At 37.4% G+C, this 26,736-nt stretch overlaps 1 protein-coding gene across 1 annotated transcript in view; it reads left to right on the forward strand.

Annotated features, from left to right (window-relative positions):
* sema3c (sema domain, immunoglobulin domain (Ig), short basic domain, secreted, (semaphorin) 3C) overlaps positions 1-26,736 on the forward strand; it is an 84,504-nt gene that overhangs the window by 40,239 nt on the left and 17,529 nt on the right. Inside the window, exons 5-12 of the mRNA XM_038281360.1 lie at positions 8,509-8,628; positions 12,253-12,343; positions 19,383-19,502; positions 19,584-19,726; positions 19,811-19,925; positions 20,356-20,425; positions 21,622-21,766; positions 22,844-23,066. Coding sequence (XP_038137288.1) covers positions 8,509-8,628; positions 12,253-12,343; positions 19,383-19,502; positions 19,584-19,726; positions 19,811-19,925; positions 20,356-20,425; positions 21,622-21,766; positions 22,844-23,066 — 1,027 coding nt within the window. The remainder of the gene's footprint in view (positions 1-8,508; positions 8,629-12,252; positions 12,344-19,382; positions 19,503-19,583; positions 19,727-19,810; positions 19,926-20,355; positions 20,426-21,621; positions 21,767-22,843; positions 23,067-26,736) is intronic.

The following is a 26,736-nucleotide window of genomic DNA, read 5'->3' on the forward strand; positions in this document are numbered from 1 at the left end:
TTTTCTCATACATTCTAATACATTTTTAACCTTTAACACATTATAGTTTTCTTAAGCTTGCATTTGTTCAGCAGCTTTAATAGGAGAAATAAATGTCCAAATGTGTGAATTTGGGACATTTGTCCTCCGCAGTTACTGCTGCTAGCATGTTTTTGTGCGAAATAAAAATTAGCTCCTTATTCTTTCAATTCCAAACTTTTGAAGATTTTTGTATTTACATAAATACAGCATATTATAAAAATGAAAAAAAAAGCTATACACTTAAATAGCCTTTAGGACGTTACTATGTCTGCTATGAGCATGTCCGATGATGACGACACGCAAGACAATGGAGAGAATGTAAAACGTATCGATTTCTTCCAGAAATGTCTTCAATATTTTCTTTACAGTGTAGTTTAGCATTCTTTAATGTTTTAAGTATATAAATAAGTATTTTCAGTACCGTTATTATTACACAGTTTTTCGGTGATCCAGATCATATCATTCTGTTCCTACATGCACAGGATGGATCGTGCTTCCGGGACAGATCGGGTAGTGACAGCCAGTTATAATGAAGGGGTGTAAAGTAAGCCATGTTAAGAAAGAAAAAAACAACCTTAAACAAAATGGGGGGGACTCAGATTTCAGCTTTCAAAAACCTACATTCCTTCCTGCTATCATCGCAACTTCCCCCCATTTACAGGGGAACAGAAGACCTCGCCTATTAAGCCAGGCCAACAATTCCCTTTAACGACCCCCCGTCAGACACTTAGACAGGTATGGGGCATTGCAGGCTAACAAAAGAAGCCAAACGACCCCCATTCCAAAGGGGTGAACTCCTTCGTCCATTATAATTTGCATGTTTTCAAAGCAAAAACGAGGCTTTGATGGGCTACTGTATAAAACCTCATTTTGAATTGAAAAAGCTTCTTGGATGGGAAGCGAAACATCTTCAAACTTGGAAACAAAGTCCAGTGGATTGTTTTTAATTTTATTTTTTTGGAACTATGACTATGACCTGGATGACTGAGAATCTTCACCAGCATATGAGAACAGGATTCCTTTTCAATTTACTTTTTATTAAACTAAGCATTTCTCTTTCAATGCAACCTTATATTGCTGTGGGGCCATAAATCTTAGCGAACACTGAGGTTACCATAAGAATATTAATGATGTCTTATCTTCCAAGACTGATTGGAAAGTGCTTATAAATCTCTGGCATGATGGTCAAGATCTAAATCAAAGCTTTTTTTTTTTCACCTGTTCCCCAATCTGTTCTCCCAGAATAAAGTTCCTCTTGGGACTTTCCCCGAGCATCTGTTCGCTTGTCCCAACTCCAACTACGTTTGCAGCCAACTGTCCGCTGTTGGTTCATCTTTTCATGAGTGCGATGGGTATAAACTGGAAGCTGAAGATTGTTGGAAAATGGGTGTACATATATCAAGGGTTGCAAATAAGGAATGGCAGACTGTTGTAGAGATTTCATTAGGCACTCGGGTTCAGAGTAGGACTCGTTTGCTAAAACAAGACGTCTAATGAAACGAAACAGCCAGACTGATTCCACCTCTGCATCTGTTCTCCTTTAATTGGATTGAGTTCTACTGAGAGTGTTTCCGGCTTATAAACAATTAAATGTGGAGCGTTAAACAAAGAGAATGAGGGAGACGGTGATTTAACCAAAAGGAAAAAAAACAGCATTAACAGATTTTGTAGTGATTAAATAAACCAAATGGATGCTTGGTTTAACAGAGCTAGTTTGCCGCTTCAAAAATAGACGAACTGTTTCCAGTAACTGAGCCATTTTTGTAGCTCTGAGTAATCATGTGTGCTGCTGACACGCTCCCTCAAATATTTGGGTGAGCCATCTCAACCCGGAGCCACTAAGGAGCCCCTGTTTCCTCTGTCATCCTTTAGTCTTACTGCTTTCTGCTTTTATTGGACGATAATTCCCGATTTTGTCTGCCACAGTTTTTAGTTTCTTTTTCTCTGCTGTATCTTTTATTTTATCTCAGCCACTCAGCTTATTTTCTTTGTTCTTAAATCTCTCCCACGTCTTGGAGGTTTACACTTCCCCTCTCTACAAGCTGAGAAATACTGTTTCCATATTTCTTTTCTTTTTTCCCCTTCCTATTGTCTCAGCTTGTCAAAAGATGTAAGGACAAAGATAACACGAGTCGTGATAAAGAGGTGTTCTTATTACACCACTAAGAACTGCTTGTGTTCTCCTGGTAGTAAAAATGGCTTTTAAGAGTTGGTGATAACAGGAACCTATTTTTTTATGATTTTAAGCTCATACTTTTCCACAACCATCCTAAAACTTGTTTTTTCAGCCATTCAGAGTTGGATTTTGTAATGTGCATTGGATCGTTGTCCTGCTTCATAATCCGGGTCAGGACCTGATGGCTGGATAATCTACGAGATTGTTCCTTTTCTGAGATGCTGTCAGTTTTAAGTCAGATGTCAAAGGGATTCATTATTTCTTTATGTTACAGTTTTTCCCTTCCAATACACAGAATGTGGACCATCAGTATGTTTTTAGACAAATTAGAGACCAATTAGTGGTATTTTTTTGTCATGATGTTACAAAGTTCTGACCCAAAAATGCAGAAAACCCAACAGAGAGACCAGGGAAAAGGTTTAACAGGTTTTATTGAAGAAGTAAACAGGGGTAGAAGTGTTGCTCTGAACACTGCTCAACAGGAACTGTAAAGTGAGGGGAAGACACAGCGGTTAGTTCAGGCTTAGTGGGGAATTTGACTCGTGAAACTTGGAGAAGAGGTTTAGGTTGCCGACTCACTTTTCCAGAGAAGTTGTTGAATCCTTGACTAATGTCTGTGCGCCGTGGTTCCAGTGTTTTACCCACAATGCGGCTGATAGTTGGAGAACAGAGAAATTGACTGCCACTCAGATTTCCTGCTGTACTTGAACGGGTCGCAGTGGAGAATAATCCCTTTCTCAGTGGAAAACTCAAACGATCTCTTGGGGAAAGTGGATCCAAACCTCCTGTTTGAATCCCCGCTCAGTTTGAAGCTCAGTTGATCCTTCCAGGGTGTGAAGGTCCGAGAGATCCAGTTAGCAGGACAACTTCCTGCCAAGAGGCAAAGACAAAAACAAAGTTAAACTCAGGTTGACAAAAACTCAGCTTGACTCAGCAAACTCAGCTTGACTAGGGTACCCTAAACTGGCAAACACTCTGGCTTCGAAGTAGTGGCAGTCAGCAGCTTAAGAACACTCCATTGAACGAGGAAACCATCAGCAGGTGTGTGAGGAGGCGGCCCAGAACCAGGCGCCTCCTGGTGGAGGAAGGGAGACAAACACAAAAACACAGACACAAAAACGGGAGTCCTGACAGTTTTCACATTCTAACTCTCCAAAAAATACAATTTTTATTCCATCTCTTCTGTTTTCTTGAGTAATAAACACTGACCTAAACCTCCCTGCTCCTTATATGTGTTTACCAAAATAAATTCCCTGATAAAATGTAACTCCTGTCAGATACAATCCTACTGAAGAGCTCATTATGAATTTAATTGGAGCTTTTTTTTTTTATGCTGTCGCTGTCATGGTTTTGGTTATGTTATGCTTTACTTTGCTCCTTGTTTTCTAGTTTTTAATGGTTTAATTCCTATTTTGTTGTAATTTCTAAATTTGTTAATTCTCATGTTTTCCTCTGTTGCCCTCTTGTGTGTGTGTGTTCCTTTCCCCTTGGCTCCCTCGTTGTCTCCTCTCACACCTGCTCCTTGTCAGCTCATTAGCCCTCCCTTTGTATCTGTCAGCTATTTATGCTCTCCCTCTGCTCTCACTCTTTGTTGGTTCCTTGTTGTTGCTGGTCCTGTCTTTGCTGTAGTTGTCTCCCCTCGTCTCTCCCTGGCTTCTTCTACGTGTTTTCCCTTGATGTCTCCATTGTTCTGGTCTGTTACATTTTTAGTTGGATTTTTGGACTGCCTTTGTTAACCTTTTTCATTAAAACTACAAGTATTCACCTCTGCCTCTGCATTTGGGTCCTCCAAACCACAACGAACCTTGACAGTCACTATCTACTTCCACATTATGCAAATTATACATCTTTCGCTGAAACAACAGACACAGATGTCAGTACAAAGATTTCTTTCTAAGATGTAAAATAGGAATCAATTCAAACTGTTTTTAATTTAATGTTACTTGGATATAAAAGGGCGGAGGACTGCAGTGCTAATTGTGAGTCATTGATGCTCTTGGAGTAATCTTGGAGGCCTTACCAGTCCGAGGAAGGTTTATCCTGTTCCTTTTTTATTGTTTGTGGCTAATGTGTGATTCACCAAAGTCCCAAAATCTTAGAAAAATACTTGTAACCTTCTCCCGATTGATAGAAGTTTGGCAGTTTCTTGTCATCTGTTCTTCAATTTCCATAGCTTGGATCTGGCTATAATTTAGACTAATAGTGTTGTCAGATATACTTTGTTTCAGCTTCTTTTGTTTTACTCTAGAGGTCCAACATAAATCACTTTATTGTAAAATGAAGTCAAATACAGTGAATTCCAACATTTAAAAAAAATCTGGGTTAAAATATTTTTTCATTGTTCCTCCTTTAGATCCACATCTAACTTATTGAAACAAGGTCTCGAGAGTGATTTGTATGCAGCAGAAGTAGAATCGAAACCATTTGCACAGTTGCACAGATTTTTTTTTCTCATAAGCATTTATGATCACATTGAGTTCAGAGTGAAGGAACTTGAGGTTCTGCGGGAAACACGAGAGCAAAGTAAAATACGATAAGGTTGAACACATAAATGTGGCTTTGTAAGACTGATCAGTTATGATCACAGGCCTCGTGGTTCTGTGGAAATGTAAAGCAGGAAAGACAGACGGCGATAAAGCAAACCAGGATAAATAACAGAAATGGGTGTGAGCGGGTAAAATATTCAGTTGCTGTTCGCTGATGGCTCTCGGTGGACGTTTGCACGCCGACCATGATGTGCAGCAGCTGCTGATTCTGAAGTCATGTCCAAGTTCCTGACGGCTCCCCAGATAGACGTTCTGGTCCTCCCCCTCCTTTCTCTGCTTTTTTTTTTCTGCTATAGGCTCAATTACAAAGTCATTCACTCAAACTGCTACCGAGGTAGGTTCGGTAGAAGCACCCCGGTTTGCAGTGGTTTTGATCTAATCCAAGTTATGCATAGGATTGCCTAATTCTTGGTTTACAAATGGCAACATAAATGCAAAAGAAATGTAAACCCATTAAATTAAAGGCTGTGTTTCTCTGATTACATTAGGACACCCACACATTTACACCTAATATGAATTCCATTAAGTCTACATGTCCGGACCATCATTACTCTGCATTTTAGGGCTGGTTTTCCCTCTTTAAGCCTCATGATCCTGAATGTGAAAGTGACAGTGAACAGCACAGTGGGATAAAAAACAGCTGTTTTTCAATAAAGACTGTAGCACTTTAACTGTCCTACAGAGGATTCAAACGTCTTTCAATTCAATCAGCCTTTCCACGCATAGAAAATGGTCCACAAGCAAATTGGGAGTATAAAAATTTCCAGTCTTCTTAATTCTCACCGTCAAAGTAAGCTCAGCCTGAAAGCGGACCACAAAAGAAACTTATATCGTATGTTACAACCTCTGAAGGTTAAAGGAAGAAGAAATGCCAGAGATGAAACAGAAAAGTTCAGCTTTCAAGGACGATGTGAAAGGAGGAAACCTTTACTCACTTACCAAGTCAGTGTATAGACAGAGAAAAAATTACATCTGTGTAATAATATTTGGACAGATGCGTTTGGTATAACGCTGGTAGAGAATTCCAGGAAAAGAATCTTACACAATAACAAGAGTGCCATGTTTGGGGACGCTGTGCTGGAGCAGCCCAGAATCATCCATGAATCTCATCCTGCATACAGCATGGTGGAAATGTGAGACCATCTACAAAGTCACAGCAGAACTAGACCCTGTAACATTACAACGACTTGAGTCATCGACCAAGTTAAGTAGAATCAATGTTTATCTCATTTAGAAGCTTTGGTGTGACTTAAAAGAAGAAAGTTGTCACGGTGGGGTAGAGGTTTGACAGGACCCAGATGCAGATACTAAAGGTGACATAGGTTCTTGAAGATTTAATAACAAAAAGGGTGACAGAAGCAAAAATCCAAAAACATAAATCCACAAAAACTGAGAACCAGGAATACTCACAGGGCCAAAGAAATTATGACAAACCAGCAAAGAGTGACGGTGTCATGTTTCTTTTAAGGGATCTGACCCACATGCAGGAAACCACTCAGAGAACCAGAGAAAAGGTTTAACAGGTTTATTGAGAGCACGATGCATGGATCCAGAGTTACTCAGAACGCTGGTGAAGCGGAACTGGAAGTGAGAAGGGAAGTTCAGAGTTTAGTTCAGGTTCTGTAGGAAACTTGGATGACTTAAAAAAAACAAAGACTGGAAAGGGACTCACGTTTCCAGAAAAAGGTGTCCTTCCCAGAATCCAGTCGGTGTGGGTTATTCCAGAATTTAGTTGACTCGTTGGCGGGCGGACAGGTTTTACTTTAGCTTAGGTTGGTTCCCTGAGGAGAAATGGAGCTGACTGCCGCTTAGATTTCCAGGAGAACTTGAACGGCACGTGTGGAGATTTATCCCCTGCTCAGTGTGAAGCTCAAACAATCCTTTCAGGGGGAGATGGTCGAAACATCCAGTTTGCATCCCCTGCTCAGTGTGAAGCTCAAACGATCCTTCCAGGGGTAGAAGGCCAAAACATCCAGTTTGCAGGATGACTTCCTGCCGAGAGGCAAAGACCAAAACAATGTTAGACTCAGAGAAACAAAAGACTCAGTTAGACTCAGCTAAACTCAGCTTGGCTAGAGTACCCAAAATTGGCAAACACTCTGGCGTCAAGGTAGTGGCAGTCAGCCGCTTAAGAGTCCTCAGATAATGAGCCAACCATCCGCAGGTGTGTGGAAGGGCCAACGAGAACCGGGCGCCACCTGGTGGTGGAGGGAGAATACACAAACAATACACAACCCACACAAACTGGATTCCTAACAGACGGAACAGGAGGAGAATATATGGGAGAGACAAACAAAGATCAGGCTAATTAGCAGATTGGAATCAGGCGTGAACAGAGGAGGCAAGAAGGGACCTAGGGAAAAGGAAACTGACACATGAGGGCAAACAAGAAATATCTAAGAACTCAAGTAATCAAAAACAACTAGAACACAAAAATGGAAACGAGACCAATGAAATCTCAGATATAAAACTTGAACAGAACCAAAACCATGACAAAAGTGGAAAAGTTTCCATCCATTAGAGACTAGTTAACTGGTGCAATAACCATGTCTATAATAACTGGTTGTCCCTGTTATTTCTTTGAAATATCATACATTGCATTATGAAAGATAATAACGCAACACATTCTGTATTAAGATCTTACTCACCAGTTAGAACTGGATTCCATTATTATTAACATTCATAACAGAGTCATGACTGAGATAAGGTTTAAATACTGCCTCGTGTTGAATCTTTTCCAAGAAATAAGGTTCATGAACTGGTGTTCACTTCATGTTTGTACCTGAAACAAATGTCAGCGAAATAGATTTATTTTTGCCTTTTGTAAGAAAAAAAAAAACTGTGTTGCTTTTGAGCAATGTTAGCTTTGTAAAAAGGCCTTGATGAAATAATGCATGATGATAAAGTTGAAAGTTGTTGGAGACTATCTGATAATGGAATTCATTACCTCAGGGCCACCGTAGTTTTCACAAAGGAAAACATGAACAATACCATATTACCCATAGGGATATTACATTATGTGTGATTTAGTCTCACGAAGCTTGGAAAATGCCTTGTTTACATAAAGGAGATATTTTCAACCCTGATATGTTTTAATTAGATTATTTGGTGTTTAAAAAACCGAGATGTCTGCTGGATATTCAGAAATGATGGGGGGAAAAAACAAGTATTCTGATAGAGGATCAGTTTGCAGATACGCTGGGGAAGATACTCAATCATCCATGTCACAGTCATTTCAAAAAAGTAAAAAAACAATCCACTGGAATTTGTTTCCAAGTTCGAAGACATTTCACTTCCCATCCAGGAAGCTTTTTCAATTCAAAATTTTTGGAATTGCTTTGAGTTCTAAGCTTTATACAGTAGCCCAACAAGCCCTTTCTTAATCAGTTTTCTTTCTAATTTACTTTTAAGCTGAATAGATTTAACACTAAGACGAAAAACACTAAAGAAAGTCTTTGTCAAATTTCTCTAAAAAGAAGCAAGAACTCTAAAACGTGGAATTAGGGGGTAAAAAACGGTTTCTGTTAATTTCTTTGATTTATGTGCAAAGTTGGGCCAAAATGCTAAAACAGAAGTTAAGCGTTGACATTTAAATGCAGAGTTTGATGTACGAGAGGAAGTCTTGTTTAGTTTCTTGGAGTTTTTGGTAAATTATGACAGTTTTTTGTTTTTATCCCTTTTTTCAACAGTAAAAGTTATTAGAAATATAATCAGATGCCAAACTTTTCAGGTTTTTCTGCTTGTTTTGTTTCTGTCACTTTCCAGCATGGCTGTGGGAACTTTGTGCGTGTGGTGCAGCCCTATAACAGAACTCATCTGTTTATGTGTGGCAGTGGAGCCTACAGCCCCGTCTGTGTGTACATCAACAGAGGCCGAAGACCTGAGGTGGGTTCACAGTGATTGATTCTCTTCATTATAGAAATAAACTGGTTAACCACAGCGGAGAGTAAAAACCACTTTGGATGAGCTATTAGAAGTGCTCTTGCAGACTTCTGGCTGTTGAATGAAGCTACATCTGGAAATGTATGAATTGTTTGACTGTCAGTCCATTCTAAATTGCTATGTAAGGATTGTTGTATGTTTTCAACAAGGTATTAGATTCTTTAACTTTATGCAAGCCAAGTTTTCATGTTAGTTTGATGCCTCATGTGATAAGGGAGAGGAGAGTGGAGGCCTGCTCTTTTCTGGGCTCTCATATCCGGCCACGCAGCCTTGGAAGAACAAGCAGGGAAGCCCTCCAAGAGAAAAGAGCTCGCTGAGTGAACAACATTTATCCCCCGGAGCTCTGCCAAACGTTAATAAGCAGAGAAAACCAGGCTCTTTCCTCTCTGCAGAGCCTTTTGTCATTTGAGGTTTTTGTTTGAAAGGCAGACTGCTCTGTTTGCAAGCGCTGAGCTCAATCATAGCGCTGCCTCGTGAAAAGAGATCTGGTAAGCATAAAAAGTTGCTGAAGGGGAACGTTTGGAGCTCTCCTTTAGGACATTTGGGCTTTCAGATCCTCTAGCCTGGTCGTGGTGTTTTGAAATGCAATATAATGGAGAGGGTAAACTATTTAACAGCTTTTCTGCTTCATACTATTGAGAAATAGTGACATCTAATAATCCATTTCACCTTTAAGTCTAAATCAAATTAGCGTAAACGTATCCGTAACTTACCCCTAGATTTCGGTTGTCCACATATGTATAAGATAATTTTGTTTTTGCTATAATTCTAATGAAAAAGGGAAGTTTTATCCCAACAGAGGATGTATAAAGTTAGCAAAGATTGATCCAATTATTGGCAATAACCCCAAATGTTCAACAACTTTAAAATTTTCTTTCAATCTAAACAAGATTATGATCATTTAAATAATAAAATATCACATGGCGTCTTATTAATTCAGTTCTTAAGAAATCATATTGTAGAGAAAATTTAAAAAGTATATCAAGATGTTTCCACCACATGTAGCACATAAGCTTCAAAGTTCACAAAAAAATCCAAAATCTATCTTTGTGTAATTCCCAGATTAAAATAACTTAAAGAAATTCTAATTGGCGATCTCCAACTTCCTGTTTCTCTGAGTCATAAAAGGGATTTTTCTAAGGGAGCAGTTTTGATTTTCATAAGTCGCTTTATGGTAAAAAGGGAGAGGCAAAGAAAACTCCACGGCTCACTGTGGGAGATATGCAGCTCTGTTATTACTGTGGGGCTTTTAATAGCAATAAAAATTTGATTTATTATACTATTATTATTATTGTAATTTTCCAAAAACCTCATATTATCTGGTCTTATCTGTCATTATCTTTTTGTCACCTCATTTAAATGAGGACAAATCCCAATAGGTAAGGAAAGTATTTCTCTGATCATGGTGTTTTGATAGTAATGCAAATTTTACCTCATGGTTATATAATATTGTTTAGTGTTGCGCCAATGCCATTTATTGGCCCCGATACCGATACCCGATACCTGGCTGTGCAGTATCGGTCGATACCGATACCATTGACACTGTGGAGTCTTTCCGCTTCCTGGGAACTATCATCTCCCAGGACCTAAAGTGGGAGCTGAACATCGACTCCCTCACCAAAAAAAGCCCAGCAGAGGATGTACTTCCTGCGGCAGCTGAAGAAATTCAACCTGCCCAGGACAATGATGGTGCAGTTCTACTCCTCGATCATTGAGTCCATCCTCACTTCCTCCATCACCATCTGGTACGCTGGTGCCAACGCTAGTGTTGCGCCGATGCCATTTTTTGGCCCCGAAACCTGGCTGTGCCGTATCGGCCGATACCGATACCATAATAATGTAAAATAATTGCCATCATGGCTTTGTCAAGCTGCTGCCTACCTTTGTGAAGCAGGAAAAAATCAAATACAAAGTGAATCCAGTGGAACTTTTTATTGCCTACCAGGAGTGGGTGACAATAGTTGAATAAACTTATGGCTCTCAAAATGGTATCGGTGCCCTATTTGTTGGTACTCACCGATACCGATACCACCAGTTTAGTGCTGGATCAGGGCCCCGTCCGATACTGGTATCGGTATCGGTGCAACACTAGCCACTGCTAAGGACAAGAGCAGACTGCAGCGTGTCATCCGGTCTGCAGAGAAGGTGATTGGCTGCAATCTCCCATCTCTCCAGGAGCTGCACGCCTCCAGGACTCTGAGGCGTGCAGGGAAGATTGTGGCTGATCCCTCGCACCCCAGTCACAAACTATTTCAGTTACTACCCTCTGGCAGGAGGCTGCGGTCCATCAAGACCAGAACCTCCCGTCACAAAAACAGTTTTTTCCCATCTGCTACCGGCCTTATCAACAAGGCCAAGAGCCGCCTGTGACACTGCACAATGTTTCTCTCCCCCATTCAGGACTTCTGCGTTACATTAACGCACAGTCTACTGTGTGTATATAGCTTCTGTGTATATATATATATATTCTATCTTATTTTGTTTTTTGTCTGCACCAACAACACCAAGTCAAATTCCTTGTAAGTGCAAACCTACTTGGCAATAAACTTGATTCTGATTCTGATCCGTTTGAAATTGATATGTGTGTGTATATAAGAAGAACTGCATACTACTTGGATGTAAAATAATTGCCGTCATGCTTTGTCAAGCTGCTGCCTACTTTTGTGAAGCAGGAAAAAGACTAATAGAAAGTGAATCCAGTAGAACTTTTTATTGCCTACCTGGGATGCATGACAATAGTTGAATAAACTCTTGGCTCTCAAAATGTTATCGGTGCCCTATTTGTCGGTCCTCTTCACCAGTTTAGTGCTGGATCGGGGCCCCGCCCGATACTGGTACCGGTATCGGTGCAACAATAATATTGTTGCAATAATATGGATGCGTATTGAAGAATAAATGCTATAGAATGCTATCAAATGGATATTTAGTTGGGCTATTTGGCTGTAATATAACAAAAACACATAAAAAAAAGACATGTTTACCTCTAAAATCATTCAATATCTTCCATAGCCATCAAACATTCAGGTCAAGTCCTGGTAGATGACTAAAATATTTAGCTGGGGACATATTCTGGGTCCTTTACAACATGAAGAGGCTTGTTCCTGGAACCTGCCAGCTGTACTGTGTCCATCTCCAAAAGACTTTGGCAAACAGAAATGTTTTCCTGGGTTAATGCTTCCTCACTGATGTCATCCAACATGCCACATCCTAATGGATGGGACAGGAAGTGCTATAATTTACACAGGTTACTCTTGGCCTGTTAAGTCTGCCACAGGGAGGGTGTTGCACTTTGGCAGCATTTCGGCCTGAGTTGGAAAGATCGCTGTCCAACACATCAGCAGGAAAATTCCCTGTCTCTGCTTAAAGGAAATGTTATTTTAGTGGCCTTTAGGGGCCGGTTAAGGTAAACCGAAGCGAGTCTGTGTCTGAAAGATTAATTTAAATTAAATAGAGGGAAAACCTGGCTTCTTTCAGAGACACTTGTTTTACTTATAAGGAATCTTTTTGTGCAAAGAAGAAGTGTTCTTAGAAGGTTGTCAAATCTGACTGTCCTTTTCTGTGTCGCAGGAGCAAGTGTTTTATATTGACTCAAGAATGGAATCAGGAAAAGGGAGGTGCTCCTTCAATCCTGAAGTAAACACGGTCTCCGTCATGATCAGTAGGTGCCTTCAGCTCTCTCTGCTATTTTTCTATACTCTTTTTCTTTCTTGCAGATATCCGTTTTGCCTCCAGGCAGTTACAGTAACAGGCTTGGATGGATGTTGTCAGGAATTTGCTTGTGCTGCTCTTAGACCAGATGGGATAGATAGGAGAAATGCTGAGATGTCTAAGTTCAGACATCAAAGGGAATTTCAGACGTCGCTTCATAGAAGATTCCAGCTTCTCCGAAATCTATCTTCATTTGTTTGAGATTTCTAAATAAGCAAAATGTTTGGATCACTGAAACAAATCTAAACTGTATGAAAAGTCCTGTTTATTCACCACTAAGCTATTAATGGGTTTAAATAAAGACTGAAACAAGAAACTAAATGACATATTACACAGACACGAGGCTTGAATTAAAACAGAAATCCTTTATATTTACAGGTGCTGGTCATAAAATTAGAATATCATGAAAAAGTAGATTGATTTCAGTAATTCCATTTAAAAAGTGAAACTTGTATATTATATTCATACATTACATACAAACTCATATATTTCAGATGTTTATTTTGTTTAATTTTGATGATTACAAATGACAACAAATGAAAATCTCAAATTCATCATATCAGAAAATTAGAATATTACTGAAGACCAATAAAAACAAAGGATTTATAGAAATGTTGGCCAACTGAAAAGTATGAACATGAAAAGTATGAGCATGTACAGCACTCAGTATTTAGTTGGGCCTCCTTTGGCCTGTATTACTGCAGCAATGCGGCGTGGCATGGAGTCGATCAGTCTGTGGCACTGCTCAGGTGTTATGATAGCCCAGGTTGCTCTAATAGTGGCTTTTAGCTCTTCTGAATTGTTGGGTCTGGTGTATTGCATCTTCTTCTTCACAATACCCCATAGATTTTCTATGGGGTTAAGGTCAGGAGAGTTTGCTGGCCAATTAAGAACAGGGATACCATGGTCCTTCAACCAGGTACTGGTAGCTTTGGCACTGTGTGCAGGTGCCAAGTCCTGTTGGAAAATGAAATCTGCATCTCCAAAAAGTTGGTCAGCTGCAGGAAGCATGAAGTGCTCTAAAACTTCCTGGTATGTGGCTGCGTTGACCCTGGACCTCAGAAAACACAATGGACCAACACCAGCAGATGACATGGCACCCCAAACCATCACTGACTGTGGAAACTTTACACTGGACTTCAAGCAACGTGGATGAAGTGCCTCTCTTCTTTTCCTCCAGACTCTGGGACCTTGATTTCCAAAGGAAATGCAAAATTTACTTTCATCAGAGAACATGACTTTGGACCACTCACCAGCAGTCCAGTCCTGTTTCTCTTTAGCCCAGGCAAGACGCTTCTGACGCTGTCTGTGGTTCAAGAGTGGCTTGACACAAGGAATGCGACAGCAGAAACCCATGTCTTTCATACGTCTGTGTGTGGTGGTTCTTGAAGCACTCACTCCAGCTGCAGTCCACTCTTTGTGAATCTCCCCCACATTTTTGAATGGGTTTTGTTTCACAATCCTCTCCAGGGTGCGGTTATCTCTCTTGCTTGTACACTTTTTTCGACCACATCTTTTCCTTCCCTTCGCCTCTCTATTAATGTGCTTGGACACTGAGCTCTGTGAACAGCCAGCCTCTTTAGCGATGACCTTTTGTGTCTTGCCCTCCTTGTGCAAGGTGTCGATGGTCGTCTTTTGGACAACTGTCAAGTCAGCAGTCTTCCCCATGATTGTGTAGCCTATAGAACTAGACTGAAAGACCATTTAAAGGCTTGTGCAGGTGGTTTGAGTTAATTAGCTGATTAGAGTGTGGCACCAGGGGCCATCAATTTTGAACCTTTTCACAATATTCTAATTTTCTGATGTGATGAATTTGAGATTTTCATTTGTTGTCATTTGTAATCATCAAAATTAAACAAAATAAACATCTGAAATATATGAGTTTGTATGTAATGTATGAATATAATATACAAGTTTCACTTTTTAAATGGAATTACTGAAATCAATCTACTTTTTCATGATATTCTAATTTTATGACCAGCATCTGTATATAAAATGCCAGAATAACAACTTTCAGATACTTTTAGAGAATATTTTTGACCAGTTACGGAGGAAAAAATGATTTTTATTGCCCGTTTCATGTCTGAAAAAGCTACTCTAATAAATCTAATTGAAGTTTTTTTCTTTATGAGGCATAATACTCCCACAGCATCATGCTGCCACCTCTATGCTTCCCTTTAAAAGACTTCACATTCTCAGGCTTTCATGCGTATCTACTTTTTTCTTTTAAATATAACCATGGTCATTATGATACAAGATTTTAAATGCAGTGTCATCCTCAATGAGTCTCTTTTCTGGACATTTTGGTCCAGAACTTGTCTCACAGGCGTCGTTGTAAGGCCTACTGCTTTTCTTCTGCAGATTTTGCACATTTTGCAGAGAAAAGTTTTCATCTCCTTGACATTGAGAACGTCTCTGTTCAGGACAGGGGACTGGATGGAAACTCCCTGGTTGTTCAAGCCTGTGTTGCATCTTAACAGATGCTCTATGCATTTTGAACATGGAAACTTTTTTTTATCCTTAATGTCCAAAAACAGGAAAATAATGTTTAGCTTTTCCTTCTATAGACTGTATGTCAATATCTGGTTTCTTCTCATTAATTGTTCATTTATACATTTTCACATTCATGTTTAGATTAGATTAGATTAGATTAGATTAGATTAGATTAGATGAACTTTATTGATCTCACAGCGGAGAACTTCACTGGTCACATATTGGCATAGTACTTAAGAAGGTGCAAACAAGGAGGAAAAGGTGCATTAGGAATAAAAATTAATAAAAATAAAATAAATATCAATAAAAAAATAAGAATAAAAATAAGAAATAAAAAAAATAAATAAATAAAAAATACAAGGGAGTAACAGAGATTTGACAATCATTAACTGATTTAACTGATTTGTTTGCAGGCATAGCAAACACTCAGATGGATGTTAATCTAGGATCTGAAAGCAGGCACAAAAAAATCAAGGTTTTAATTCTTAAAAAACATAAATGAAGGGATTAACCAAAAATCTAAACAGTTAAATGTTGAGTATAGATCAGCTACTTAAGCTTATCTATATTGCACCATGCTGATTGAATTCTTGTTTAATCTACAGACACGTTAATTTAAAAAACAGCTTCTGACATTTAAGATAATGTTGTTCGTTTTCAGCCCTGTCATATATTATTGGTGCAGTAGTTTAGTGGTTTGCAGAGAAAATTTCAAGTTATTAAGGATTAAGTATTTAAGTTTGTAAATGCTGTTCTCTAAGGTGTTAGAGCTTTTGGACACAACCTTGTTTTGCAGAGCGACAAAACAGTTTTTTTACATTTCTCTTTAATAAGGCAATTCAATTTAACAGTTTAAATCAATTAATTCATGTTTGCCTTCAGACTTTAAGCTGGACATTTAAAGATCTAAAATCTACAATTGATTCTGCTTTTACGTTCATATTGCATGTTTTTAGATCTGTTGTTAGTGAATTGTACTTCCTTAACCTGAAGTTCCACTTCCAAACAGTCCTTGCAGTGATATCTTCTTTAACTTAAACTCAACCAGCCCTTTGATCTGATTGGTCCGGGGGTATTGAGTTGCTTTTTAGACGACACACTGCAACCTCAGCTCGGCTTTCAGACACCCGAGCATTGCCGTGCCAGCAGCTTTTGGGCCAGCTGAGCAGCCTTGCATGAGGTCTGTGTAGAAGAACCTGTAGGGGGTAGAAAGGAAGTCAGGCTGCAACATGTAGCTTAGCTCAAACTCGGAGCTATGATACAGATTTCACTGCCTCACAGGATGCAATCAAACCTCTGGGCTTAATTAAATCACTTTTTAATCTGCTCATCAGCAGGATTTAGTCCCTCTGTCTCTGAGTGCTCTCGGCATATACGTTTAAAGTAAAGCTAGCTTATATTTGATGCTTATTCAGTTCTTTGCCAAAGTATAAACTAGTTTTTTTCACATTTTGTCACTTTATAACCAAAGACCTCCTAGACTTTCACTTCTGTTAAGATCTGCTATATTAAACTTTATAAAACCAGCATTTTCTCTAAGGCTTTTCAGTGAGTGTTCCTACCAGCTGTGCAGTTCCAGAGATTGCTTTTCATTTGTAATTTGGATTAATATTTATTAACCGTTATTTTTAGGTCCTTCCCAAGATTCTATTCAATTCAGTTTATTTCTATAACACATGTCATCTCAAGGCACCTTACAGTTCACAAGATCATACAGTCAAATTGATTAAAAGTTTTTTATCTAAGGAAAACCAGTTGATTGCATCGACTTGTTGACTCTTCAGCAATCCCTCACCCTGCTTTCTCTGCTTTATTTATGTCTAAACTTGGACAGGACCATTCTTATAAGGAACTATATCTTAATTTTAATGTATTTCTTCTTCTATATTTTCTCTATATGTAAATCTACTCATCTCTGCACTGCAAATAAGATCTAGAAATAAGTAAAAATGTCCTTAATTTAGGGTAAACACCCTTAATTTGAGTAGGTAAATGAGAAAGTTTTACAATGGAATGTGTAATTTTACTCTTAAAATAAGATGATTAGATAATATGCAATTGTAATAAGACAATGCAATATTGTTTTCTTATTTTAAGTGTAAACGGTCTTCTTCTATTGGCAGAATGTCTCTTTTACCTCCTGAATTCAAGAACAAATGCACTTATTTTAAGAAAAAAAACGACTTATCTAGATTTCGATTTTTTGCAGTGTGTCTCCGCTGAGTAAACACATCCCCGCAGCATGATGCTTCTACCACCATGTTTACTGTGTGGAAGTGTGTATTCAGAATGATGCTTTCTGTTGGTTTTCTTTTTGGCATGTTGGCCAAAAAGTCTCACCAGACCGCAAGACATTTCTCTCATGGCCTTTGTTTCTCTTACATCATAAGGTTTTAAGCTCTGTCCTCAGGATCACTATTACGGAAGAGGATTAGGGCCACTGGAAAAAAAAAAAAGTTAACTGATTTTTAAATTTTATTTCAGTTTAACATGGGAAAGAAGTCAGAATTCTGACTTTTTTCCCATGTTAAACTGAAATAAAATTTAAAAATCAGTTAACTTTTTTTTTTTTTTTCAGTGGCCGTAATCCTCTTCGGTACACTATCCTCCATGTTTTAGATTTGTTTTTGACCCAGAACACCTACATCAAATGATTGCATTTCCTCTTTAGCAGCCATGACGGGCTGCAGACGCCTATTAATCAACAATTTACTTCAGTCACGTGTGTGGAAGTGAAGAAAACCTATACATGCAGGACAGTAGATACTGATCACTGAGTTTGAAAACCACTGCCATACATCACTGGTGCCAAACTTCAGTCCTTATGGACTTTAAGGAGTTTCTCAGCTTTTGCATCCCTGGATCACATTATAAGGTCATTCATAGGACTCTAAAGAACTGGACGACATGACTAGGATGTAGTTTAGGCGTTTAATTCAGTTGTGTCGGACCAGAGAGACATCTGAAGTTGTATAACAGCAGCCCTTAAAGACTGGATTAGAACACCTTCCTTACCTATTGCTTGACAAAGTTTAACAGATTTATTTCAACTATGACTTTGATTTTAACTGACCTATTGCAATAATGTGCAATTACTATTTGAAACCCTGTGCAATAACCTGTTTCTTTATATTTGATACCCAGTGCAATAGCTATATATATAAATATCAATTTCTGTCACAATCTGGTGTTGGATTGAGGACCCAAAAGCAGAGGCAAGTAGGCAGAGGTGAATTTAGGTGGGTTTAATAAGGTCCACAGGTACAGAGGCAGGAATCAAAAAATCCAACAAAAAATAACAAACAAACCAGAACCAAGGAGACATCAGGGGAAACCAAACTCTAGGAGCCAGGGAGAGACGAGGTAAGCAGAGAGACGTTAGACGAGGATCCAGCAAACAAGAACTGAAGAGGGAGGCTTTTAAAGGGGACAGAGACAAAGAGAGGGCTAACAAGAGGATTGGAAACAGGTGAGGACAGAGCAGAAAACAGAGCTAGGGAAAGAGGACACAAGAGGGCAGCAGAGGACAACAAATGGAAAACCTGGAAGACAGGAACTAACAAGAAAACAACAAAATAATAATTAAACACTAAAACAAGGAGCAAAGTAAAACTGAATACTCTAAATAAACATAACAAAACCAAGACTGTGACAATTTATATATATATACAGATGTAAACACCCTGTGCAATAACCCTGTATAAAAATCCTGCCAAAAAAAAAAAAAATCTGTCATATGTGGACGCACTTTATATGCTGTATAAATCCCATGCACCTTTTTTCCCTTTGGCACATTGTTATTAATTTTTTGACTTCTTGAGCTGATGTAACAAGTAAATTTCTCCACTGTGAGATCAATAAAGTCATTAAAGTCAATCAATTAAACAATCAATCTTATTACTTTCCTTTTAAGACAAATAATTTAAAGCTTCGGGTAATGTTTAATATCCTGCTCTTTGACCTGTTTGATATGTTTCTTTTGGTCCTGGATGCTTTTTCTTCACTTAAATCCTTTAGAAAATGTGAACGTTAGAATTTATTCTTAAAAAACATTCATCAGTTGCACTTGATCTCATTCAGGTGCATAAACTTCCTGTTAAATGTTAATTTTTTTATTTATAGACACTAATATTACTCTGCAAAAACGATCTAGAAATAAGTAAAGATGTCTTAAATTAAGTGTATTTACCCTTAATTTGAGTAGGTAAATACAATGATGTGCCAATGAAATTAGTATCTTTACTCTTAAAATAAGATAATTAGATAATATGAACTTGAACTAAGACAATGCGATTGTTTTTTCTTATTTTAAATGTAAATTGTCTTGTTCCATTGGCAAAGTGTCTCACTTTCATCCTCAATTGGAGAAAAAATGACTTACTTTGATTTCCATTTTTTGCAGTTTAGTATATTTTATTCTGCATATCTCTTTTTTCTTTGTATTCTACCTTTCAAAATGGGTCAGAATAACCTGGTGCCTGTGTGGATTTCTGCAGATCAGGAGCTGTTCTCAGGCATGTACATCGACTTTATGGGGACAGATGCTGCCATCTTCAGGAGCCTGACCAAGAGAAATGCAGTTCGAACAGATCAGCACAACTCCAAGTGGCTTAGTGGTGAGAACTGAAGTGTTTTTCTTCCTTTTAGTCGTGTAAAATGATCCAAATCTCTCTAATTCTTCTTTTTTTTTCTTTCAGAACCCATTTTCATTGATGCTCATCTTATCCCAGACGGAACTGACCCAAATGATGCCAAATTGTATTTTTTCTTCCGTGAGAGGTTGACAGATAATGATGGAAACACCAAAAACATCCACACCATGGTTGCCCGAGTGTGTCCTGTAAGTGCCTTTGCATTTCTACCTGCTTCAATCGATGCTCTGATTTATGGCTCTGAGTTTTCAAATGTAGCTTTTGGTGTTCAGAACGACACTGGAGGGCAGCGCAGCCTCGTGAACAAGTGGACCACCTTCCTGAAAGCCAGAATGGTGTGTTCAGTCCTGGAGGAGGACGGCACGGAAACACACTTTGATGAACTTGGTGGGTAAAAAGGACGCACTTCATGTTCTTTATTAGTTTTGTTGCTCTCCCAGCTTCGTGTTTTCATACACAGGCTGCAGGAAAAGCTCAGACATCCTTCATAGTTTGGAAAGTTTTCCGCCAAGAACTGCTTTGAAAAGCTTGACTTGAATGTTTTAAGGTTTCCAAGAGATTTCTTTTTTCCATAAACACCCCACAGAATATTCAGTATTTAATCTGGATTGTGGTTTAATACAGTCAGATATTGGAAAAACATTTTTCTTTGCTGACCTTTTGCTTTTTTTATCTGAGCATATTGGCTGTTCACTGCATGTCAAATCATGAAAGCGTTCGCTGGCTGCATTCAGACCTGGTTGGTGACTTGAAGGGCGAGGAGGGAAACATGCTGCAGGAGTTGAATTTGGAAATGTGCATCTGTTTTCCCTTACAGAGAATGTGTTTTTGCTGGAAACGGATCAGCCCAAAGGCTTGCTGGTGTTTGGAGTCTTCACATCCACAAGGTGAGTCTGGCAAAGCCATGTGAGCATCACTGCAGGCCTCTGTGGTTCTGTTATTTTGGTATGGATAACAAGATGAACGTTAGTTTTATTGAAAAACATGACATTTAATCGCCCTGTTTTACCTTTTAGCAGAATGTGGCAGAAAATATGTCATTTACAATCCTCTATGATTCTTCATGGAGAAAAACTTTGTTTTATTTTGGAACAAGACTAACATTTGACTACGACTTTTACAGTTTAGAAACAAAAAGATATGGTAGAATGTTCTTTTTTTTTTTAACCTAACTTTACTTTACACTAAACATTTTGTAAACTTTTAATTCATTTTGAAAAGAGGGAGAAAAGTCAAATTTATTTGACATTTGTATTGAGAAAGCTTCCTGGAGAGGTGGTGAAACGTCTTCAAATCTTGGAAACCAAGTCCAGTGGTTATTTTTGAATTTTTTACGGAATTACTATGACCTGGATGACTGAGAATCTTCATCAGCATAGTCAAAATTAAGATTATTTTTTTTGCAAGGAGTCTAATAAGGATGCTGTCTCCTATACTGAAAGATTAGCTTTGCTGGCTCAGAATAAAAGGGTTTTCTCATGCAATTACAGACAAATTAAAGACAAAATTTTTCTCTTTTTTTTCAACTTTTAACCAAACTCCATCACCTAAAGAAAGACACAAAATACACACATTAAACCACTTTGATTCAGCCTCAAAAGTCAGTTCGATCTACTTGTCCAGATCCGTATTTCTCATTGTCGTCTTAGCCCTGTGTTACATTACCTCGTTTTCATTTGTTACTTCAGGATCATTGAAAGTTTAAAGTAGTGAAAAAAACCAAACTGTGCTCAATTAGTCTGTCTGAACCCAGTATAGCTTCTAGTGCTTCTCCCTCCGTCTCTGCTTTGCACAGTGAGATTTCGTTTCTTTGCCCAACAAAAACATCTTTTATGTTTTATTCTGTGCTTTTTTAAAATGCCTGAGCCAAACCACATCATACATTTAAGGGGAACTAGACGACCTGCCTCAATGGCGTTTGACAACTCTTCCTTTCAGATGTTTTTTTAGCTCACGCATCCTCAGAGACGGCGTTCTTAAATGAAGAACAGCGGGAGATTTCTTTACCAAAAGGGTCCCCGAGACATCAGTCGAAGTTCCTGCTGTGGAGTTTTAATTTCATACGTGCATTTTACTCCCCCAGCTCCGTGTTCAGAGGGTCGGCTGTGTGCGTATACAGCATGGCAGACATCCTCACCGTGTTCAACGGGCCCTTCGCTCACAGAGAGGGGCCCAACTACCAGTGGGTGGCCTTCCAGGGGCGCATTCCCTACCCGAGACCAGGAACAGTAAGTTAGTCTTCGTCTCTTTTTCTTTGCTCTAAAACATATTGTTGGTGCAATTAAGAAAAAAGTTTAATTACTTGATAATTTAAAGCTTTACACTGGAAAAATCTAAATCTAGATAAGTCATTTTTTCTTAAAATAAGTGTATTTGTTCTTGGACTGAGGAGCTAAAAGAGACATTTTGCCAATGGAACAAGATAATTTACATTTAAAATAAGAAAACATAATTGAATTGTCTTATTTCAAGTGCATATTATCTAATTATCTTATTTTAAGAGTAAAAATACTCATTCCATTGGCAAACTATCTCATTGACCTACTCAAATTATGGGTAAATACACTTAATCTAAAAAAATTTTACTTATTTCTAGATAGTTTTTCCAGCGTAGGAGTGAAGGAGGACTTTGTAATGTAAAATAAAACACAAATGTATACAGTATAGACATGATCAAATAACTCAATTACACTTATGATTTCAACCTATTACTTTCGCAGATTTTTAATAGTTTTCTTATGAACAATTATTAAAAAAACAGTCGGTTGGGGGGGAACGTTGCTAATTAGATCCACTTTATGGAATTGGTGTGTCTAGTTTTATAAAAGGAGTTTTTGTTGTTAAAACAAAGTTAATCATAATCATATTGTGAGGAAAAATTTTACATAATTAAAATAATAAAGCCAGTCAGATGTCAAATCAACTAAGGATAACTTTTTCTTAAAACCCATATAAGACTTTAAAGGTGGGGTTCTGTTAGCTTTTAAAAAATTCAAAATGAGGAAGTTATGTAAGGATTTAACTTTTATGCCTTTTTCAGAGGGTTTCCCTCTCCTCGTATAAGAAATCAAATCAATCTTGCAGCATTACAGTAAAGAGATTATAGAAAGGTGGTTTACTGAAGCTGTCAATTAATCAAACTGAAATAATATCCTTATAGAGTGGAGAAAATTATGATGTGCATATTAGAGGGAAACTAAACCATATATTGGAAGATTTGCTTTCTAACCATCAGTTATGACGGTGACAGAGTTTGATCTTTAAGAGCTTTGAACCTGAGCAGGATGTTATCTCTGCCTCTCTAGTGTCCCGGAGGAGCCTTTACACCTGACATACACACAACAAAGGAATTCCCAGATGATGTGGTGAACTTTGTACGAAATCATCCTGTCATGTTTAACGCCATCTACCCGGTGGGAAGGAGACCCCTGGTGGTTCGTACCGGAGCTGCCTACAGATACACCTCTGTGGCCGTGGACCAGGTCATGGCTGCAGACGGCAACTACCAGGTGCTGTTCCTGGGCACAGGTACGGGTGACCCGCAGATGGAACAGATGCTGACATATCTGTAACCATCTTTTGATTAAACCAAGATTATATTCCTACGAATATTTCTCTAAAATCCAGATTAAATAAAAAAAAATATCCAGCTTGGATACTTAAATAAAACTCAGTTCATTAAAAATCATCTAGTTTACGGCAAACCTGAAAGAAAATATATTGTTTTCAAATTTAAAAACACTCAGTTGTCTTTCTTCTGCCAATAAATCTACTGAACTCCCTCTAGCATAAAAAAATGAATTTCTTCCCCATTAAAAATTTGTATAATCTATATAATCTGTGCATGTAGCTCCCATATTCATATTTATACTTAGAAAATAACTTTTTACAGTCCCTAACTATTACTTCTTGTACATACACCTGTAATAATATGTATATCCTGTATAGCACTTCTGGATAGATGCAAACCACATTTCTTTGCTTGGTACTCGTAACAGTGCAATGAAAATAAAGTTGAATTCTATTCTATACTAAACACACTTTGTTTTAACATACGGTTTATTCAAAAGTTGTTATAAATAATGAATAAATCTTAAATTTGGACTCTTATGCATCTAAAAAAAGCATGTGCTCTGAATCCCACTGATTAAAGCTTTAAAAAAATCCTACCTGCAAATAATTTATAAGTGGAATCATTAATAAGTAAAACTTTTTTTCCTTTCTTTTATTCCTGAATTTGTAACTAAAGCATTTTCCTTCAACTTTATACCCATATAACTGGGCAACTAAGAGTGATGCAGCAGCTTTTATTCTCCTATCTCTAAGATGTTTTATGGTTTCTAAGTAGAGTCCTGTTGCAACAGACGGTTATCAGATAAGCGGATATCACAGATTATTGCATGCAGAGGGTGTTGCAGCGAAACTGATAACACAAGGACGAAAGCTCAAATCACTGCATCCATTTGAGGAATATGTGATGTAAACTGATTACCTGTACCTGTTCTTAATTTTGCTCAAAGTGCACATTGCATGACCTCATAAATAGACATAAAACAGCCCAGAGCAGAAAGGTCCAGATTGGTTAGATTAAAAGTGAATAAAACTTGTGCAAATAAACCTTTTATTAATGTAGCTATAGGATGAACCCCTTCCATCTTCCTTCACACCCTTCTGATTTAAGATTATATTAGCAGCAGAATCTCAGATTTTACTGAACATGGGGGAAAAAAACGATTTCTAGGAATTATTCATCATAAGTGTGTGATTTCTTGTTTCTCGAGGGGATGAATACGCCTCAGTGGAGATGAATTTCTCACTCTCATATCTAAGGAAAGGAAGAACAAGAGAACATGTGACTATCAGCGTCAATGATGTAGATTTTCTTCAAATATGAAACGGCTGCAGCGAAGTAAATGTTCACACACTGCAAAAAACGATCTGGAAACGAGTAAAAATGTCTTAAAATTAGTGTATTTAGCATAATTCAAGCAAATAAATAAGATTTGCCATTTTAATTAGTATTTTTACTCTTAAAATGAGATAATTACATAATATTTATTAAAGTAAACATTTTAGAAACAAAAAGATATCTGAAGAGGGATTCTATATCTAAATAGTAAAATGCTTTTTTTTTTTTTTACCTAACTTTACTTTACATTAAACATGTTGTAAACCTTTGATTTATATTGAAAAGAGTGAGAAAAGTCTAAATTAAGATTTTTTTTTTTTTTTTTTTTGCAAGGATTCTAATAAGGATGCTGTCTCCTATACTGAAAGATTAGCTTTGCTGGCTCAGAATAAAAGGGTTTTCTCACAAATTAAAGAAAAAAATTTACATTTATTTTCAACTTTTAACCAAACTCCATCACCTAAAGAAAGGCACAAAATACACATATTAAACCACTTTGATTGGCTGCAGCGAAGTAAATGTTCACACACTGCAAAAACGATCTGGAAACGAGTAAAAATGTCTTATAATTAGTGTATTTAGCATAATTCAAGCAAGTAAATAATAAGATTTGCCAATGGAATTAGTATTTTTACTCTTAAAATAAGATAATTAGATAATATCCACTTTATTTTAGATGTAAATTGCCTTATTCCATTGGCAAAGTGTATCACTTAACTGCTTAATTCAAGAAAGAAATGCTCTTTTTTTAAAGAAAAATGAACTTACTTAGATTTCAATTTTTTGCAGTGCATAAAGATCCTTCAATCTACAGTCGATGCAAACATGAAAAGAATTTGGTGAATGACCTCCAGTTCATCTGGACATATGGTTCTGTGTGGTTTCACAAAAAGATAAAGATGTACTAAACTTTATAGACTTCAGTAAGGTTTTTAGCATGCACATATTTACAAAGGGTAAACTTAATCATTTAAAGACAAATTCATAACAGTTTCAATAGATCATACACTGCAAAAACGATCTGGAAACCAGTAAAAATGTCTAAAAATTAGTGTATTTAGCATAATTCAAGCAAGTAAATAATAAGATTTGCCAATGGAATGAGAATTTTTACTCTTAAAATAAGATAACTAGATAATATCCACTTGGAATAAGACGACGCAATTGTTTTTTCTTATTTTAGATGTAAATTGCCTTATCCCATTGGCAAAGTGTATCACTTAACTGCTTAATTCAAGAAAGAAATGCTATTTTTTTTAAAGAAAAATAAACTTACTTAGATCTCAATTTTTTGCAGTGCATAAACATCCTTCAATCTACAGTCGATGCAAACATGAAAAGAATTTGGTGAATGACCTCCACACTGGAAAAACGATCTAGAAATAAGTAAAAATGTCTTAAATTAAGTGTATTTCCCCTTAATTTGAGTAGGTAAATGAAATAGTTTGTCAATGAAATTAGTATTTTCACTCTGATAAATAAGATAATTAGATAATATGCACTTGAAATTAAACAATGCTATTCTGTTTTCTTATTCTAAGTGTAAATTGTCTTGTTCCATTGGCAAGATGTCTCTTTTACTACCTTAATCCAAGAGCAAATGCACTTATTTTAAGAAAAAAATGACTCGTCTAGATTTTGATTTTTTCCAGTGCAGTTCATCTGGACACATGTTTCTGTGTGGTTTCACAAAAAGATAAAGATGTACTAAACTTTATAGACTTCAGTAAGGTTTTTATCATGCACATATTTACAAAGGGTAAACTTAATCATTTCATAACGGTTTCAATAGATCATATAAGTATTTTGCAAAAGCAAATGAATAAAAGCTTCAGATTTACATATTACTTACATGGCAGATGAGTAGAAAAAGTGTAGATGGCTCAGAAACCTTCCAGATTGTGAAGATCACTATTGGTGAACACATCAATATTCAAAATGATTCATAATGAGTCATTATTGAGAGGGCTGAGATGACTCAAAAGGCTGCATAGAAAATGTAAAGTGACACAAGCTTAAGGGAAAAAAGATGAAATAGATGAAGCTCAGAATAAAAAAAGAAAACGAGACATGAAGAAAATGATAAATCCCCTCAGGTCTTTTATCTCAGGTGCTCTGCAGCAGTGCGTGGGCCCAAAGGACCACAAGCAAATGATTATGACACTGCAAAAACAATCTAGAAATACGTACAAATTTCTTAAATTAAGTGTATTTAGCCTTAATTTGAGCAGGTAAATAAGACTGTTTGCCAATGGAATGAGTATTTTTACTCTTAAAATAACATAGTTA

The sequence above is a fragment of the Cyprinodon tularosa genome, unplaced genomic scaffold (assembly GCF_016077235.1).
Source record: "Cyprinodon tularosa strain WSP-4 unplaced genomic scaffold, ASM1607723v1 ctg17, whole genome shotgun sequence".
NCBI classification, from domain to species: domain Eukaryota; kingdom Metazoa; phylum Chordata; class Actinopteri; order Cyprinodontiformes; family Cyprinodontidae; genus Cyprinodon; species Cyprinodon tularosa.